General features: G+C 41.3%; 1 protein-coding gene across 1 annotated transcript in view; it reads right to left on the bottom strand.

The window, feature by feature from the left end:
- Positions 1 to 19464, bottom strand: part of LOC146002020 (dehydrogenase/reductase SDR family member 11-like) — a 66634-nt gene that overhangs the window by 27390 nt on the left and 19780 nt on the right. Inside the window, exon 4 of the mRNA XM_083139728.1 lies at positions 2538 to 2667. Within this exon, the coding sequence (XP_082995854.1) occupies positions 2538 to 2667 (130 nt within the window). The remainder of the gene's footprint in view (positions 1 to 2537; positions 2668 to 19464) is intronic.

Here is a 19464-nt window from a genome sequence, read left to right as displayed (position 1 = left end):
ATTTAAATACTGTAAAATACTCTATGATTCACGCATAGAATCTGGACTAAGGTATGGCATATTTCTATGGGGAACTTGACAAAACTGCCGAAGGTATTCATTCTATATATATATATATATATATATATATATATATACATATAAATGAGAACTGTGGTCCATGAACCTCCGCATACATCTTGTAAAAATCATTTCACCAAACTGTCAATTCTCACAGTATCATCCCTACATATAATAGAATACCTCCTATTTGTAAAGCACAACATCAAAAACTTTCAATAAAAATAGTAATATACATAATAATAACACAAGAACAAAGGCAAACATACACACAGACAACCACGGCCTAAACCTATACAAAAGGAGTCCAAAAACACCGAAATACTACTATACAATAAACTTCCATATGAAATACAATAGGAAGGAATCCTAAGCTATTAAAAAATACAATGAAAACTATCTCTTATAAACATCACCGTACAACATAGAAGAATTTCTACAGCATATATATATATATATCTCTGTACGCGTATCAGCCATATATCTAATCATTAAAAAAAATGCATTTTTAAAAGGCTTAAATTTTTAGTTCAGATACTTATTTGACGACTTGTGGCAAACATGTTCAAAAAGTACCTCACTGAAATAGATATGAAGAAACTAAAACCACATCAAAACCTCTCACATATAAAGGACAAATTCTGTGGCACATCAATGTACATACAACCAGTCACTGAAAAATAACTGGCAAACATACTTTCAAACATGAAAAGCAAATGGTCCACCAGTTTGGATGAAATGCCATCGACTGTTATAAAGAAAAGGTAAAGTGGGAAAATTAAGCCAATATACAAAAACGATGATAAACACAACATAAGTAAATACAGACCCATAGTATTACTCTCCCTCTCCAATAAAATCACAGAAACTGCAGTGAACAATCAATTGACAACATTTTCAAAAATGATTTACATAATCTATAATTCACAACAGGGGTTTTGGAAAGGCAAATCCATATATGCAGCAATATTTGAATACAAAGAACATGTTAGAAAACTCTCAGACAATGGAGAAAAATGTTTTGGACTAATTCTGGACTTAACAAAAGATTTTGACACAGTGCCACATAACCAACTCACAAATATACTAAACCACTTTGGTATAAGGGTAAAATCTTACATAAAAAACACTTCTGTATCTGCCTGTCTTTCTAAATCTTGTAAAGTATCATGTGGAGTCCCCAAGGCTCGATCCTGGGACAAATACTATTTTTCATATACATAAATTACTTGTCATTAAACTTAGAGCCTATCAAAACAACTTTGTATGCGGATGACACAAGTATAGTGCTGACTGGCAAAAATGAGCAAACACTTAAATTGAACTTAAAAAACACAACAAACCCAAGTAACCACAACTATTGGGCCAACGTCAGTTTTTACGTGGAAAAGGTTGCATTTACGTTGGTTGGCAAATTGGCATTGATCTTACGTTGCGCCAACGGTGGTTGCCAACGTTTGCCCAACAATGGAAAAGTCAGTCAAAATCAGTTTCAAAATCAACTTTTTCATGCTAAGACAACTTTCAGGATTATGCTGTAAATTCTAGAGTGTAAAATAAGTGGCTTGTAACAGTGTTTCTTTTCAAATATTTCAGCCACAGCACGTACTGGAAATATAATATATTTTTAATGAAAGCAGAAGCTATTTTTAACTTGCAGTCACTCACCAGTTCCTTGTCAGCCACCATGGTTGATGGACGTGTTGGTAAATGCCTATTATTTGTCACTTTAGCTGTATTAGAACAGGAATATTCTTACATATATTCTTCTAAAGGTTGAGAAACCATACGGTGGCCCAACATAAGAAGCATACGTTCGTCCAACGTAAAAACGATGCGTCGGGCCAACGTTTCAACAATGGCCAAAGTTACTGTTGCCCAACGGTATGTTTTTACGTGATTCATGGATGAAATAAATGTAATCTACAAATAAATGTCGATTTAGTGAAAGTATAAATATGATAAAAATGTAGTAACGATGAAAGTGATATGTAAAAATAGATAATAGATAGAAAGGGAAATAAAAGTGGTTTTCATCATTCCACAAGTTAAGCACACATAAAAAGTTATTGGACAACATACACATTTCGGGACTTCAGAAGCACAGATCAATATAGCCTTTGCTTCTATTTCTTCCAAGGAAGAATTTTTTAAATTTACTGCTGCATAACATAATAAACACAATGCAAAATTATGTAGCAAATTAAGCTAAGAGATTCCTGTTATTATGATATCATTATGTTGGTATTAAAGAAATGCATACCAACAATAAACATATTCTATAACAGTATTACTTAAAGTATTTTATGTATTATTTCTTATCTCAAACAGTAAATATGTAACATGATCAAGGCGTGAGTGGAAAGAATGGGGTACCAAAAATCCACCTTTCCCGGGTGAAAATTATACAGAGGTTACCAGGGAACCAGCCTCCAGAAATAAATTTCTCTGTAGATTGAATATCATTTTTGACTAACCGTGATTCGATTATTACTTCCAGCAGCAGCCAGCTCCTGCCTCAGGCCTTCTGTGAAGGCTCTCACTGCATGCTTTGTTCCGATGTAGAAGTGGGCTGTTATCAAAGGTGAGACATAATGTCCTCCAACACTGGATGAAACAAAATTTTACAAATACTTATTACGAGATAGAGGTTTTGCGACAAAAGTCAATTAACCACAAAACCATCATATATTTTATAATGAATATCAATAATGTACATATATGGATGCGAATAATAATAATCATCATCCGTTGACCCATTTTTTGATGGGTGTGGATGTCATCAGATACATGAATATAAAAGAATAAGCTATACTATATCAGAGTTTTAACATATAAGAACGTTAAAGATTTTGTACACTATGCACATATATAATATACAAGTTTACATTAATTGTACACTACATTCACAATATTGAAAAAATGATAAATCTGATGAATTTGTTTAACATTTTAACATATAAGAACAAGGGCCATAAAACATATTGCTGATACTACTACTACTACAGCATAATCATGATCATAATATTTATTTATCCATTTACCCATTTTCTCATGGTATGCAATAGAATGGGAAGGGTTCATTGGGTTCTAATCCCTTCCATTGTCAAAGCCTTGCATTAATTTTGTAACACAATAATAAAAAGCTCAAAAACTGGACAAATAAGCTGAAATGTAAACCAAAAGTGAAAAATTTTATTTATAGTTTATTTATGGAACTATACAGGGTGGCTCAATAAGTCACTTGACACCCCGGTACAAGGCCACTGCAGCGCGCAACGTGGAAATGGTGATGACCAATCGTTGTGATGCCAAGGGGGAACCACATTGATGCCGTCGTGCTGTCGGTGGCCATCTTAAAAACCGCTATCTTGGAATTACATCCAGATTTTCAAATGGGAAGGAGGTCATGTAGCATATCATTTTACATGTGCGTTTTTTCAGAAATAAGAATATGCAGTAATTTTCCCCCTAACTTTATTTGGTGAGGATATTTTCACAGTTGAAGTTCACATTTGGCATCCTACAAGATGTGCTCTATGTGTTGCCCGTTCTGTGCTACACACAACGTAAGACGTTTCAGCCAGTCCTCATGGACACACAATAACACTGCAGGGTCGACAGAGTCACATGTGTGTTGGATCCGGTGCTGGAGATGTCGGAGAACAGTGGTTTTCTCTTGATAAACTATGACTTTAAGATGACCCCAAAGGTAAAATTCAAGGGGCGTTAGGTCGGAGAACCGGGTGGCCACTGAGTGGACCCTCTTCGACCAATCCAGTGACCCAGGAGCTGCTCATCCAAATACTGCCTGACACATAATGCGTAGTGTGGAGGCGCGCCGTCCTGCTAGAAATAGGCTGGTAATTCACCGTTTGGGTTCATCAGTGTGGGGAACACATCTTCCTGAAGAATATTCAGATATCTCTCCCCATTCAGGTTGCTATGGATGAACACAGCTCCCACAATTCGGGTGTTTCATATCCCACACCACACCATTACCTTTCCCACACCGACTTCCTTATGAGGATCTGTCCACGATGGGTTGGTATCTGACCAATAACGACGATTCTGCTTATTTACCTCACCGTTCACGAAGAATATGACCTCATCGCTAAACAGAACACTTTGCGGGAACTTGGGATCCTCGTTGCAACAAGCCAAAACCCAGCCTGCAAACTGTAACCGTCTGTCTGGGTCATCCTCAGTTAAGAACTGCTGAGTTTGACTTTTGTAAGGATGCTATTTGTTAGTATGCAACACATGGAATATGGATCGCTGACTGACTCCTGACACTGAAGCCAAACACCGGGTACTCCGTTTCGGGTCTTGACCAAGGATGCCACGATTGCCGTTGCTGTTTCTTTGTCGGTAGCTAATCTCGGCCGTCCACTACGTTCTCTGTCGCACACGGATCCCGTCTCCTTAAACTTCTGCATTACATGCAACACTGTGGTATATGAGATGTCGTCTCTCTCTGGATGCCGGGCAATGAAATCTTCTGCAATGACCCTGGCACTGCGCTCCCCACTTATAATTACAATTTTGATCCATTTTTGGAGGGTTGGAGCCATGTTAGATAACCTGGAATAACTAAATACCAATCATTACATTATACGCCAAATGTGAACTTCAACTGCGAAATTATCCTCACCAAATAAAGTTAGGAAAAAAATAACTGCATATTCTTATTTCTGAGAAAACTCACATGTAAAATGATATGCTACATGACCCCCTTCCCATTTGAAAATCTGGATGTAATTCCAAGATGGCGGATTTGAAGATGGCCGCTTACTGCGTGGTTCCTCCTTGGCCTGGCAACGCTTGGTCGTCACCATTTCCGCATTGTTCGCTGTAGTGGCCTTGTACCGGGGTGTTAAGCTATTTATTGAGCCATCCTGTACATCAAAATGTCGGGAAGGGGGGAATATAACTTTCATGTAATAATTTTAATGTCAGTTTTTTTACATTTGCTTTTCTGAGATTAAAAAATGTGGTTTAGTTTCCTTAATTTTGATAAAATAATTTTCTTCACAGTCTCACATAATATGTAAAATATTCAATAATCAATTTGAAGAACAGTTAATTAAATAATTATATATAGGATGTATATGTTTAAAATGAAAATTGAATGAATAAATATTCAATGTGAAAAGAATATTCTAATGGACATTAGATTTATATACCAATTTAGTATAAACTTAAAGGCATTCTCCAGCAAATGTGCAATGAATATCTCTTTGCACACTAGCAAGTTTACAAATGGAAAAGAAAGTTTGAAAAGTGCATCAGTTCACAGGTAGATGGAGTAGAGAAACCTTGGCAACAGCTCATAAGTGACTGCACATGCATCCCAAAGATTATACTGGTTGACATTTCAGAAAAAAAGTTATGATGTTTTCAAATCAATAGGTGTTTCTGGAAGGGTTTTTTTGAATATTGATCATGTAAATGGCATCCATTTTCCCCCATCACGTCATTTTTCATAATTTCACAATCAAAATTATCATACTCACCATTCCATTACATTTATTGCAGAATGGAAGGAAAAACAAGGGACATTTCGGTGGTTTACAAACCAATAGGTGATTCTGGAAGTATTTTGAATGCTGATCATAGAAATGGCATCAATTTCTTCCCATCACGTCCCCTAGGTTAGGATTTTTCTCCACGTCAATAAGTTCAATTAACTTGCCATATTATATCAGTGAGTATTGAACAAATTTTCTGAAGGAAATTTTCACGAGGGATTTCGAAAATAAAACTACGTAATGAAAGTCCATATAATTTTCATGCCACTGTGTCATATGAAGTTGGAAGGTGGATTAAATGCACACAGTTCTATGTGCATTTATGGTTCAAAATTGTAGGGGTTGTATTGTAGAATATCGCCATAGTTTACCACCATCTATTGGAGAAATAATGGAACTACACATTTTATTGTGAAATTACGGCAGTTACTGGAAAAACTAGACGTGATGGGTGAAAATGGATTTCATTTTTGGAATCAGCATGCTGAAATTATTCAGAGCCAACAGTCATCTGCAAGACATTCAAACCCATGTCGACCAGTGCTATTCTTGAGGAAAACAGGAACTAAGTCGGGCTTGAAAATATATCAGATCAGCCATGGGTCTGTGCTAAAATGCAGCAAACCTGTTCCAGCTCATGTTGGTGGTGTTTTGCAGTGAGGAATGGTGGAGGCAAAGCGACATGTGCCCCATGGAAGTGATGGCTAAGTATTATGAAAAGAGATGATATTGTTATATATATAGACGTCGGATTTTAGGTTTTTAACCTATTTTTTCCTTTCCAGGTAAATAAGAAATAACACGTTATGTCAGTGTTTCTTTAAAATAAGGAACAACTGATGAAGTTTTATAGTGACTAAAATGACCTATTTTGCTAGTAGTACAGTGGCACGGGTTCCACGCCCGAAAATGGCGCTCGGTGGCGCTCGCAGTGTTGCTAACTCCTCACTTGAAAAAATCACCAAGGTTGTTTTTGGGTATAACCTAACCTCAAGCAAGGAGCTGGCAACACTGCTTGAGGCTTTTCTCGCAGTGTTGTCAACCGAAAATGAGGCTCGGTGAGGCTCGTAGTGTTGCCAACTTTTTACTCGAAAAAATCACCAAGGTTTTTGTTTTTGGGTCTAACCTAACCTAAAGCAAAGAGCTGGCAACGTCGCTTGAGGTCTGCCTTGCGGCGTTGCCAACATCTTACTCGAAAAGTCACCAAGGTTTTGGGTCTAACATAACCTAAAGCAAGGAGCTGGCAATACTGCTTGAGGCCTGTCTTGCAGTATTGCCAACATCTTACTCGAAAAGTCACCAAGGTTTTTGTTTTGGTCTAACCTAACCTAAAGCAAGGAGCTGGCAATACTGCTTGAGGTTTTACAGTGCATAAAGCAATTTGCCAACCTACTGGTATTTTTGCTATAGCTTTTTACAAAAAAAAAGAGAGAAGAGAGAGAGGGAAAAGTTAAACAACCGATAGTGTTGCTAATATTTACCTACAGCTTTTTTTTATTTGGTAAGGATTTAGCTAATTTATATACTGGTGTAACATACACTGGGCAAGAGAGCCGGTAATAAATATATACTGCCGTAAAAGAGAGAGGGATGGATGGATGGTAGCACAGTATGTGTGTGCGTGTGTGTGTGTATAATATGTAGCATTATTAACTAGAGTGCATTGGCAACTCGCCTATAACTAAAAAATAGAGATGCCAATGTTGCTGTAAGATAAAGAGAGAGACTAAGCTGGCAACAGTGATGAGCGAATATGCATTATTTCCAAGTCCCGAGCGCCAATGTATATCGTGATTTTTGCAAACCTCTCTCGCGGCAACGATGTGCCACACACACACGTACGTACTTTTTTTTTATTTTTGTATTTTCATCTACTGAAGTGACTAAAGGGCAAGCTGAAAATCTGTAGTCAACTCAACCATGTAAAAACTTTGGGTGGGTGACTGCGGGAAGCCATCAATCACAGCCTATCTACAATTTTCATCGACTGTTGGGGGTGACTGAGAGGATAATCTGAAAATCTGTGGTCAACTCAACTGTGTTGTGTGGAAACTTGGGCGGGTAACTATAGGAAACCATCAATCATACAACAGGAAGCTGTCAATCACCTGGGTGTGACTGCAGGAAGTTGTCCATCAACTCGATAGTATTATTACTCGACAAAAATCAAGATTATTTGTTACTGCCGAAAACTGTGCAAATTCTCAGCTTTTGCGACGGCTATGTGATTGACAGCTTCCTGCAGTCGCACCCAGGCTGTGCGATGAACTCAACGATATTTTTTTCCTGGATTGCACTAAAGGGCACACAAGATTCAAATCTACTGGGTGATCACAGGAAGCAATCACTCACACAGCTGTCATAAATTCTGCACGAAACTATCCGATATTTTTTCTAGGAAAGGGCGTTCACGCATAGCTCGAACCAACCTTGAAAGTTTAGCTGTCGGCAGGTATAAGTTTCTATTAGAAACCTCGCGCACATCAGTTGCAGTCGAGTATTGCTACTGGGTAGTTGCATAAAAGTGTACGCTATACCAAGTGTAATATCAAGTGTAATAGAAACCGAATTAGTTTGGTCTGTCAGGTGAGTACTATATTAGCATAAGTTATACGCACACAAGTCGCTTGACTAGCTATAAAACTAAAATTTACGCAATTATACTACTGTTTCGTGTGTGTTAAATTGCTAGCAGCGTTTGGTGGTCGGTTGGAATCTCCCCAACTCCCGGGTCTGCTCAGGTCGTCGAAACCGCCGTCATCAGCGTTTGGTGGTCGGTTGGAATCTCCCCAACTCCCGGGTCTGCTCGCATCGCTTAAACCACCGCCAGGCTAATCGGGACTAGGCCTACAGTTTCAAGAACCATTTGTGCGGGTATCGAACTTTTGATTACAATGCTATTGCTGTGCCATTGCAGAGGCTAGTAGAAGTACTGATTGATTTGATGTTTTAAATCCACTTTATGCACGTAAGGCTAATCGGGGCTGGGCCTACAGTTTTAAGAACCACTTGCACGGATATCAAACTTTTAATTGCAAAACTATTGCAGTGCTATTGCAGAGGCTAGTGGAAGTACTGATAGATTTGATGTTTTAAGTCTATTTTATGCACGTAAGGCTAATCGGGACTGGACCTACAGTTTCAAAAACCACTTATACGGATATCGAACTTTCAATTACAAAACTATTACAGTACTATTGCAGAGGCTAGTGGAAGTACTGATAGATTTAATGTTTTAAGTCTATTTTATGCACGTAAGGTTAATCGGGACTGGACCTACAGTTTCAAAAACCATTTATACGGATATCAAACTTTCAATTACAAAACTATTGCAGTGTCATTGTAGAGGCTAGTGGAAGTACTGATAGATTTGATGTTTTAAGTCTATTTTATGCACGTAAGGTTAATCGGGACTGGACCTACAGTTTCAAGAACCACTTGTGCGGGTATCAAATTTTTGATTACAATGCTACCACTACACCATTGCAAAGACTAATGGAAGTACATAGTTATTCGAATCTAATTTATTTAAAATATTTAGTTTTTTTTTCTTTTTATGCAGGCTTATTGATTTTTAAACCTAATGTTAAATAAAATCCGACAATTATATCCAAATATACTTTTGGCTACAACGAGCATTCGCAAAAATGGCTTGAGATTTTTTTTGCTACGTAAACAAAATGGTCGACATGCCAAATATGAACAGGCTATATAGATTTGAGAGATGGATAGGAAAAAATTAATTAAAATTTAATTTCATGATTACAACACGAACTTAATGATTGATTGATTGATTGATTTAGTTTATTTTAACTTCGCATTTTGTGCCTCTTGGCTAATTTGCGAAGATGGGGATGAGTGATGAAATTGATGAAAATGGATATTCACAAACAACCATACCTGACCGGGATTTGAACCCGGGGAACCCTTGGTGTTGTAGCGCGATGTGCTAACCACTCGGCCACGGGGTCGGGCAAGTACTGGTATATACATAAACCAAAGTTACATGGTTCTAGCCCCCATAGGAGTCGAAAAAATTAATGTCTTGGAAAACGTCTTAAGACAAATATCTTAATCTTTAAGAAAGTCGACTTCCGGTATCTCAAGATGTTACTTCCGGTCTGTCAAGAAAATTTTCTTAAGACAATTATCTTAAGACGTTTTCCAAGACATTGATTTTCTCGGCTCCTAATTGAACTAGGATGATGATTTTAGGTTTGTTGGATAGGATTTGACGAAAACTATTCAACTAGCAAATAAAATCGATTCCACCCCCTCAAGTTTCGAAAATATAGACAATTTTTTTTTTATTTTTTGAGAAACTTGATTTGCTGGCTTAGTTTTTACCCTATTTCGAAAATTTTAATGACATTTGATAAAAAATTGAATGTACTCTACAACCTATTGGAAACATAATGATTAGTGCTTACTGTTTTCGAGTTATTTTAAATTTAAATTTCAAGATGTAATTTCTAAGTTGTTTTGTAACTCGTAAACTATAGGTCGTAGAAAACCCATTCTTGTTTTATCTGCTATTGCCCGACAAATACTATAAACACAAATAATGTTTATTGTTTGATTTAAAAAAATGGAGATCGAAAATAACTTTGTTTTCCAAAAATAAAAAAAATGTGCGTATGGAAAAAAAATACGATTGTGTAATTTTTTATGATGTATGTTTGCATGTAAAATTAAGTATACCTGAAAGTTTTAGAATTTCAAAATAGCTATATATATTTGCTATTATATCAGCCAAAACAATAGAATATATATAAACAAAAACATTTTCATAGTTTCACGCCTCTACTAGAATAGTCGAAAAATATACTAATGGGCAATAAAATCTGAAGAAAATTCGTGTCTAGCAAAAATAAGCTAAATAGAATTACACATGCACACAATATTTATTGTGTTTTTTCTATCTACAATCATATTTTTCTTATATATTTTTTTTAATTTTTTTTTTATAGAGTTGATTAAAGCATATATTTGAGGAAGGCAACACCACCCATATATAAATAAACATACCCCGAAAAAATGCGCTCCATGAAAAGTTGCCCTGTGTGCGAAAAAACCATATCAAGCGAACATTTTGCAAGACATTGTCGCACCTGCGCGCCAGGCAAGCATTTGGCTGCCACCGAATTATGTTCTGGATGCAATAAACACATCACAATTGCGTATGCCAAAAAACATAAGCTTACTTGTTTAAGCAAAAGTACATCTGGGGCTCAACCGTCGACCAGCTCAACCAAGAGGAAGGCAGAAGCAGCCTCCATCAATGCACCACCCGCCAAACGCGTCAAGCCTGCGATAAAAGCAGACCAGTCTGCTTTCCAGCGTTCGTTAGAGGACTTTCCTTTTATTTCGGAGGGCTCATGCGACGTGCGTAGCTTTTTGGAGAACGTGCAAGCCCAAATTATTTCCGTCCTCGGCGATGCGCTTGCAACGCACTCCACTAAATTCTACGCATCGCTATGTTGCTGGTACAAGAAGCCGTCTGACGAAATTTACAGCTTCTGCCACAACACCAAGGCGAAGACGCTGCATCTGGCGGATGTCGAAAACCTAGAGGTAATCTACAACAAGTTTGTCGAGGAGCTGCTGGCAAAGCAAGAGGGGCATGAAGCTAAGGGTTCGGGGGGTTCGCTGTGTGGGGAGCCTCACGAACTGCGCGTCAAACTTTCAAAGTTTGTGCCTCTCTCCGCCTCCAGCTACGTCCTCTTACCAGAAGCAATTGCGAAAAAGAATGCCGTCCTGAACATTCAGAACAGAGACGCCAAGTGCTTTCTCTGGTCGGTGCTTGCGGCGTTGCACCCTGTCGACTGGAAAAACCATCCACACCGAGTTAACCACTACCTACCCTACGAGCCAGAGCTGGAAGATGCCATTGCTGGGATCAACTACCCGGTGGAGGTCTCGGATATTCGCAAATTCGAGGCCCGTACACACAACCCTCGGTTAGCCATCAACGTTTATGGCCTCACCGAAAACAAAAATGTGGTTTTCCCTATCCGGGTGAGCAACGTAGACGACGATAGTGCGCAGGAAATTCATCTTCTGCTTATCAAGGACGAGACCCACCACCATTACACCCTTATTCGCTCGCTCTCTCGGCTTGTTTCAAGCCAGCTGAGCAAAGACAAAACCCACATAGAAGTTTGTCCCAGGTGTTTGTCTAAATTTCGTAATCAAAAACGGCAGGATTACCAGCGCATCAGAGGTCGCAACATCGCTGCCGAGAAGCTCGCTAACCACAAGCTCTACTGCAAAGCCAACGAACCTGGGTTGGCAGACTTGCCCAAACCTGGCGACGTGGAGCGTTTCCGCAAGCACGGTGCCATGGTAGAGCACCCCGCTATCATCATCGCGGATTTCGAGGCTTTTCTCAAACCCCTGTCTACTTGCGATCCCGATCCTGAAGTTTCTTCCACCACCCCTTACCAACTCCACGAGGCATCCAGTTTCGCATACGTTGTGGTGCGACGAGATCAACACATCGCGCCCGAGCCCTACGTGTACCGTGGTCCCGACGCAGCCAAACACTTTCTCGAGAGGATGGTTGTGGAAGCCAACGAGATAGGGAAGGTGCTGTTGACCCCCAAGTCTATGCTCCCACTGTCCCCCGATGATCAACGTAGACACGACGAGGCCATCACTTGCCCTGTCTGCGTCGAGGAGTACACCGCCAACAACCGTAAAGTCCATCACCACGATCACTTTAGCGGTAGGTACGTTGGTCCTTGGTGCAACAGATGTAACCTTAAGGCCCAGGACCCATGCTTCATCCCTGTGTTTTTTCACAATGGCTCGGGATACGACTTTCACCACCTGATCAAGCATCTTGGGTACGACAACGAGCGAATCAACGTCCTGGCGCAGAACGAGGAGCGTTACATCAGTGTGAGCAAATGGGTTCGAATCCCAGAATCCGACTCTACCGTCGAACTTCGCTTCCTCGACTCTCTGAGGTTCCTCCCAGCCAGCCTCGATGCTCTTGCGGGGAAGCTTAGCGACGAGAAAATGCTCATCACCTCTGCGAATTTTCCGAACTTGGACGCCAGTCTCTTCAGGCGTAAGGGGGTCTACCCCTACGAATACGTCACCGACTCTACCAAGTTTGCGGAGACGTCGCTTCCTCCTCGAGCAAACTTCTATAGCAAACTGCGAGGCTCGGGCATCTCTGAGGATGACTATAACCATGCTCAGTCCATGTGGCGCGAGCTGGATTGCCAAAATCTCGGAGACTACCACGACGCCTACCTCAGACTTGATGTGACGCTCCTCGCCGACGTGATCCAGGCGTTTCGTGCAACTGCGAAGACCATCTACCACCTGGATCCCGCCTACTTCTATAGTCTCCCCGGACTGGCATGGTCAGCCATGTTTCTGGTGACGAAAATTGAGCTGGAGCTTCTTTCGGACGTGGACATGATGCTGTTTGTGGAACGTGCCGTGCGGGGTGGAATGGTCCAGGTGTCGCAGCGACACTCGCACGCCAACAATCACCACATGGCCACCGGTTACGACCCCTCACAACCGTCCAGCTACATCATGTACACGGACGTTAATAACCTCTACGGACACTCCATGATGCAGCCACTCCCTTTTAGAGGTTTCGAGTGGGCTGATCCCTCCAACTTCGACGTTGAAGGTTTCAACGATGAGGAATGCGGATTTTTTGCCGAGGTGGACCTTGAGTTCTCCGAGAAGCTGCAGGATTTGTTCTGCGATCTTCCCCCTGCACCCGAGTTCAAGTGTCCACCCGATTCCAACCAGAAGAAGCTCGTCATGGACTTCGAGCCCAAAGAGCGTTATGTCCTGCACTACCAAAACCTCCGGTGGTTGATGAAGCAAGGGGTCACAGTCCACGTAGTTCACCGCATCCTCAAGTTCGAGCATTCTTCATGGTTGCGTCCATATATCGAAGTCAACACTAAACACCGCACCGCAGCCACGTCCGAGCTTGATAAGGATTTCTTCAAGCTCATGAATAATGCGGTGTTTGGCAAGACCATGGAGAATGTGCGAAATCATGTAGATGTGAGGCTAATATCAAACAAAGCACAATGTCGCAGGCTCGTAGCAAACCCGTTATTCAAATCGAGGACTATTTATAATGAGCAGCTTGCTCTGGTGCATATGAGGAAGAACAAGGTGATGCTCAACAAGCCAATTTATGTTGGTGCCTCAGTATTAGACCTGAGCAAACTGCACATGTTTCAAATATATTATGGGATACTACGCCAGCACTATAACGACAATATCAACCTACTCTACACGGACACAGATAGTTTGATGTACCACGTTCACACAACCGACGCATACGGGGATATAGCCACAGTTCCAGCTCTTGAAGAGCTCTTCGACACCTCGGGCTATCCCCAGCACAACAAGTACGGTATCCTGGCCCGAAACAAGAAGGTGCCCGGTAAACTCAAGGACGAGAAGGACGGAGACGTGATTCTTGAGTTTGTAGGTCTTCGCGCCAAGGCCTATACCATCAAAGCCGAGGATAGCGTTACCAAAAAGGCCAAGGGTGTCGGCAGACAGGTGGTTCGGGAGCATCTCACATTCGAGGACTTCGTCGATTGCCTCAAAACCAAGTCGTCGGTTTTAAGAGCAGAACAGCGCATCCAGAGCGTCGACCATGTGTTGACCACCAACAAGGTGAGGAAGATTGCCCTGGATCCCAACGACGACAAGAGGTGCGTTCTCCAATGTGGAATCCACACACTGCCGTGGGGGCACTATCGTTTAGCAGAAAGCAAAACCTGCAACATATGCCCATCTTCAACAGAAGATTCATAAAAAACAAACAAAAAAAAAACAAAAAAAATCATTTTGTTAGTTATTACAAAAAAAAAACAACACAGACTGTTATTACAAAAAAACTTTGACCGTATTTTAAATAACCAGCATAATATGAATCTTTTTGGTTTCCGAAAACAAACCAACATGGAGACTGTACACCGCGCGACGGCAGATCATGAATTTCTACCTTCCATGTTAACTAAACTCAACGGTCTACTGATTGTTCACCTTAATAGCATTTGGACGAAATTGGATGACGATGTGGGCAAGATGTTTTACGTCTTCAACAACAATTTACATTTCTACGAAATTCCGATCGATGGAAAACTTCAAATCGCCGTAAATCCGGAAAACGTAGGCGAAATCAAAATATCTACCGGCAAGAACATTTTTCGAATCAAGCACGACAAGATGCTTTCTAACATTACGTACGATGTTTCTGCAGGAGATTATTTATACGTGGAACTCCTAGGAGATTACGACAAACTCATTCCTCTCTTCGTAGAATTACGAATCGTGTATCCTATTATAAATAACCGTTAACCAAAATGCCTAACGATATTTTCGGCAACACTAAGCGTGTAGACCACGCAGAAGAGATTCTCATGTTGGACGTCCGAATTAAAAAGTTGAGGAGCGATTTGATCGCATTGCAGGAGACCTTAAACAAAAGTTTAGAGTCGGAGATTGCTACGCTCCAAACGCAATGTCTCGACCCCATTCTGAAAATCGATTCCGAACTAAAAACGCTCATAAAAAATTATGTCGACGTACCTTCTTACGACAACGTTCAAAATATACAGTTGAGCGTGGATAAGCTTCAAAATGATTTGCTCAAATTGCAGCAATTTCAATCGAAAAATGAAGATTTGGAAAAATTGAAACTCGAAATCGAAGAACGAACTTCGGCAATCGAAAAAAATTTCTCTGAACTTCAAACCGTCGTGAAGGATATTGATGTAGAACGCTTGCATGTTGTTGTTTCCAAATTACAAGAAGAATTCGCCAGCACGTTGGAAGAAATTAAATCCAAGTTACAGACTTTGGAAGATACCATGACGAACCTACCATCGTCGGACGAACTGCAGGTCATCGGCAAAAGCGTCGCGAACATAAAAATTCAATTGGAGGCTTATCAAGATTTCGAACACATTCAAACCACCATCGCTACGCTTCAGGCGTCTCTGGAGTTGATCAACGAAGAAATTAAAAATATTCACGCTGAAGCAAGTGCGTTGACGAGCATACAAGACACGTTGAGCACGGTTCAGCAGAAGATCGAATATTTAGAAAATTTGAACGTCGAAACGAATCTTGCTCATTTTCATCACGTGCTGGACAACATACAGGCCGACTTGGAATCGTTACGGACGAGCGTACCTTCGAGCGAAGATTTGGAAAAATTGAAAACGGCGGTGACGGCACTATCCGATTCGAGCGACATCAAAAGTTCGTTGAGCGATCTTGAGAGTAGGGTTGCCAATCTCCCCACCTCCAAAGAATTGCACGCTTTGAAAAGAAGCATATCACGTATGCTGAAACGACTGGAAACGGAAACGGCGAACGTGGAACAGATTCGAGACGAACTTGCTTCGCTGGTGTCGACGCTGCCCACTTCGCAGAGCGTCGCCGACCTTCACACGCAGTTTACCGAGATGCGAAGCATCGTGAACGATCTTACCGAGAAAAGTTCGAAATTGAATCAAGTCGAGAACCTTCAGAGTATCGTCGTCAACATCAGAGATCAAGTTGGAGTGCTGGAATCCACGCAGGAATCGACGCTGGCCTCTTTCGGTGCCAAGTTACAAGAACTCAACGAAAACTACAAGCAGTTGAACGTGGAAGTGAAAATCAAACCGTCTTTTTCTACAGTAACGGATACCATCGTCGAACATTTGTTGCCCGTACAAAATACACTGGGACAGCTTCACAGCAACCTTGTTAGCGTCGATACTAAATTCGCTAAACTGCATTCTCTGCAAGCCATCGAAATCAACAGCGTACCCAATCAACAGAGAATCTCCACGTTCGTCGAAGGTAACAAACTGTACATGTTACATCCTTATCATCCGTACTACAAGTTTCTCCTCGATGGCACGATTCAGATAAATGAATTTTCGTACTGGTCTCACGGTAGAAAAGCTAGCGTTCCCACCATGACCTTGATATCGAATCGTGGTGTCCAGAAAGCAGGAAACATTCCTCTGGCACGTTGGAACGAAACGCGCAACATATATGAAATACACGAAGACGAAGATCTCACCGTTTTTGACGTGAGTGCCGGCGATAAGCTGATCATTCAAAACACTGGTGAGGTGCCACCCTCTTTGAATCCCATCACGCTTGTGCTTCTCTTCAAACGTAATCTCTAAAAATGTCTAGGCAAGCTATCGTCGAAGAATTGCATAAACCTGCACGCCGCAACTACCAACGTTTGGCGGTGGTAACCAAGAGCATCGATGACCTCTGGCAAAGTGACCTCGTGGAGATGAGTAGCGGCAATCTAAAAAATGTGCATAAATTGAACAAGGGTAACAAGTACCTCCTCACCGTCATAGACACGTTTTCGAAATTCGCATGGGCTCTACCTTTGAAAGCCAAAACGGGAACGTGCGTCACGGAAGCATTCAAGACAATTTTTCGCGAAAGCAACAGACGACCTCGGTTTTTGCAAACGGACAAGGGGATGGAATTTTACAATGCTGTATTCCAAAAGTTTATTCAAAAACATGACATTCGGCATTATTCAACCTTCAGTCACATCAAAGCCAGCATCGTGGAAAGATTTAATCGAACCTTGAAAACACACATGTGGAAACAATTCACGCTTCGGGGGAATTACAAATGGGTCGACATACTGCCGGAACTCGTCGACACCTATAATAATACGGTACACAGAACCATAGGCATGAAGCCAGCTGACGTTACGAAATCCGACGAGCAGCGTTTAATTTCTACAGTTTACTGTCCAAAGTACACTCCCACCACTACCAAGAAATCAAAATTCAAAATTGGAGACCAGGTGAGGATCAGCAAATTCAAACGTACCTTCGAGAAGGGATTCACAAAAAATTGGAGTACAGAACTTTTTACGGTGGTTCGAGTTTTACCCGGAAACCGGCACACGTATATAATAAAAGATAGTAGCGACGAGATTTTGAAAGGAAGATTTTACGAAGAGGAACTCTCTAAAACAAAACACCCCGACACATACCTCATCGAGAAAGTATTGCGTAGAAAAGGTGACAAACTATTGGTGAAATGGCTGGGGCTTTCGGAAAAGAGTTGGATCGACGCGAACGAAGTGATTCTATGAGTGCGTGGAATGTCGTGAAACGTCTACCTGATTCGGAAAGTCAAACGAAAAAAAAGAACGGCGAGTTGCTTCCCGACAGCATCCGTTGTCTAATCGTAGGCCCTTCAGGGTGTGGGAAAACGACACTGCTCGTGGACAATTTTCTCCTCGCACCGAATTGGTTAGATTGGAAGAACAGGCACCTCTACGTATTTTCGAAAAGTCTCGAACAAGCGAAATACCAGCAACTGATAAAACTGTACAATGGTCTGGACATTGCAACGTTCGCTTCGGAAATAAAACCACTCGACGATTGTCGTGAAAATTCAGTCGTTGTGTTCGACGATGTCATCCTGGAAAATCAAAATGAAATTCGCAATTTTTTCACGCAAGGTCGTCACAAAGGAATAGATTGCTTCTTCCTAGCTCAAACGTTTTCCAAAATTCCAAAACAGTTAGTACGTGACAACGCTAATTTCATATGTTTGTTTCGTCAAGATCACACCAACCTGAAGCACGCGTACGATGACTACGTAGGCGGAGACATGAACTACAATCAATTTTCGGAACGCTGCTGCTCCCACTGTTGGAACAGTGACGATTTCGGATTCGCGACGATCGACATGACGAGGAAACCCAACGATGGAAAATACAGAAACAAAATCAACGACTTTCTAAACGTTGCAACGTTGTGAGCAACAACGTGTATAAATAACGTTATGGCGAAACGAAAAATCGAAGACGAAAATCTCAAATTGCGAAACTACCTCGCGAAACGCTTCAAAGGTTGGAAATCCGAGAATCGCGGATTCTACGAAGAGAAGAAACGTCAAGATCAACCTGTGATCGATGCCATCAGCGATCTAGGTAAAGAAATTAAAGGCGTCACAGAACAAAATAAAAATTTGATCAACGAACTCGTACCACTTGCAGCTAAAAGTTACACCGTACCCACGCCTATTTCGAGCATTCCTTCAACGCCGTTCGAACTGAAGGACGTACCGCCAGGACGTCGAGCCATAAGCAGCACGTCGTCGTCTTTGGATAAGATCGAGTTGGGACCTTTGGCACGAGACTACCTGAGCACAGGCAAGTTCGACAAGGATGAAGTGTTCGGATTGTATCCCACCATGGAAACCAATGAAGGCGGCGGTGTGGTATGGAAGATTGGGAAATCGAAGGTGACTTTTGAAGGCAACGACATTAAAGTCAATTTAGGCGATAAGAATAGCTGGAACAGGTATCCGGGTACGTTGGGACTGTGGGAACTCGTTGCCAAAAAGCAGCCGAAGGATTACACCGAAGAAGATTACCAGAGTTACAAGGAAATTTTGATCATGACGGACGCCTTGTACCAGAACAACGACGCTACGCAGAATAGGGTGAAATCGAGCAGCGGCGAAAAATACAGGAATCTCATCAAGCCGATATGGAACCAGGTGAAAACAGGCAGCGGCGTCAAACTCTACAACACCCTGCCCAAAGAGTTTGTGTGGGTGGACGATGTGCGCAAGCTCATAGACAGGTTGTTGGTTATTGCAGGAGAGGAGAATGCAGGCAATCGTAATTTCTACAACGAGAAGGTTGGCATCGTGGACATGATCAGCACAAAACTTTCCAACTTCATCGTAAACGACGACAAGGGCATAGGGTACCTCATTAAAATCATCAACACGCTGCCTCCGAGATTCTGGAACGTGGCCGAAGGAAAGGGACTCGTGAACGACATCATCAACAAGTTACCTTTCGAGATGCATTTACCTG

Source organism: Lepisma saccharinum, chromosome 18, assembly GCF_977018435.1.
Source record: "Lepisma saccharinum chromosome 18, izLepSacc3.1, whole genome shotgun sequence".
Classification (NCBI taxonomy): Eukaryota; Metazoa; Arthropoda; class Insecta; order Zygentoma; family Lepismatidae; genus Lepisma; species Lepisma saccharinum.
Note: the sequence above shows the minus strand (reverse complement) of the source record. Positions and strands in the feature narration are given on the sequence as shown.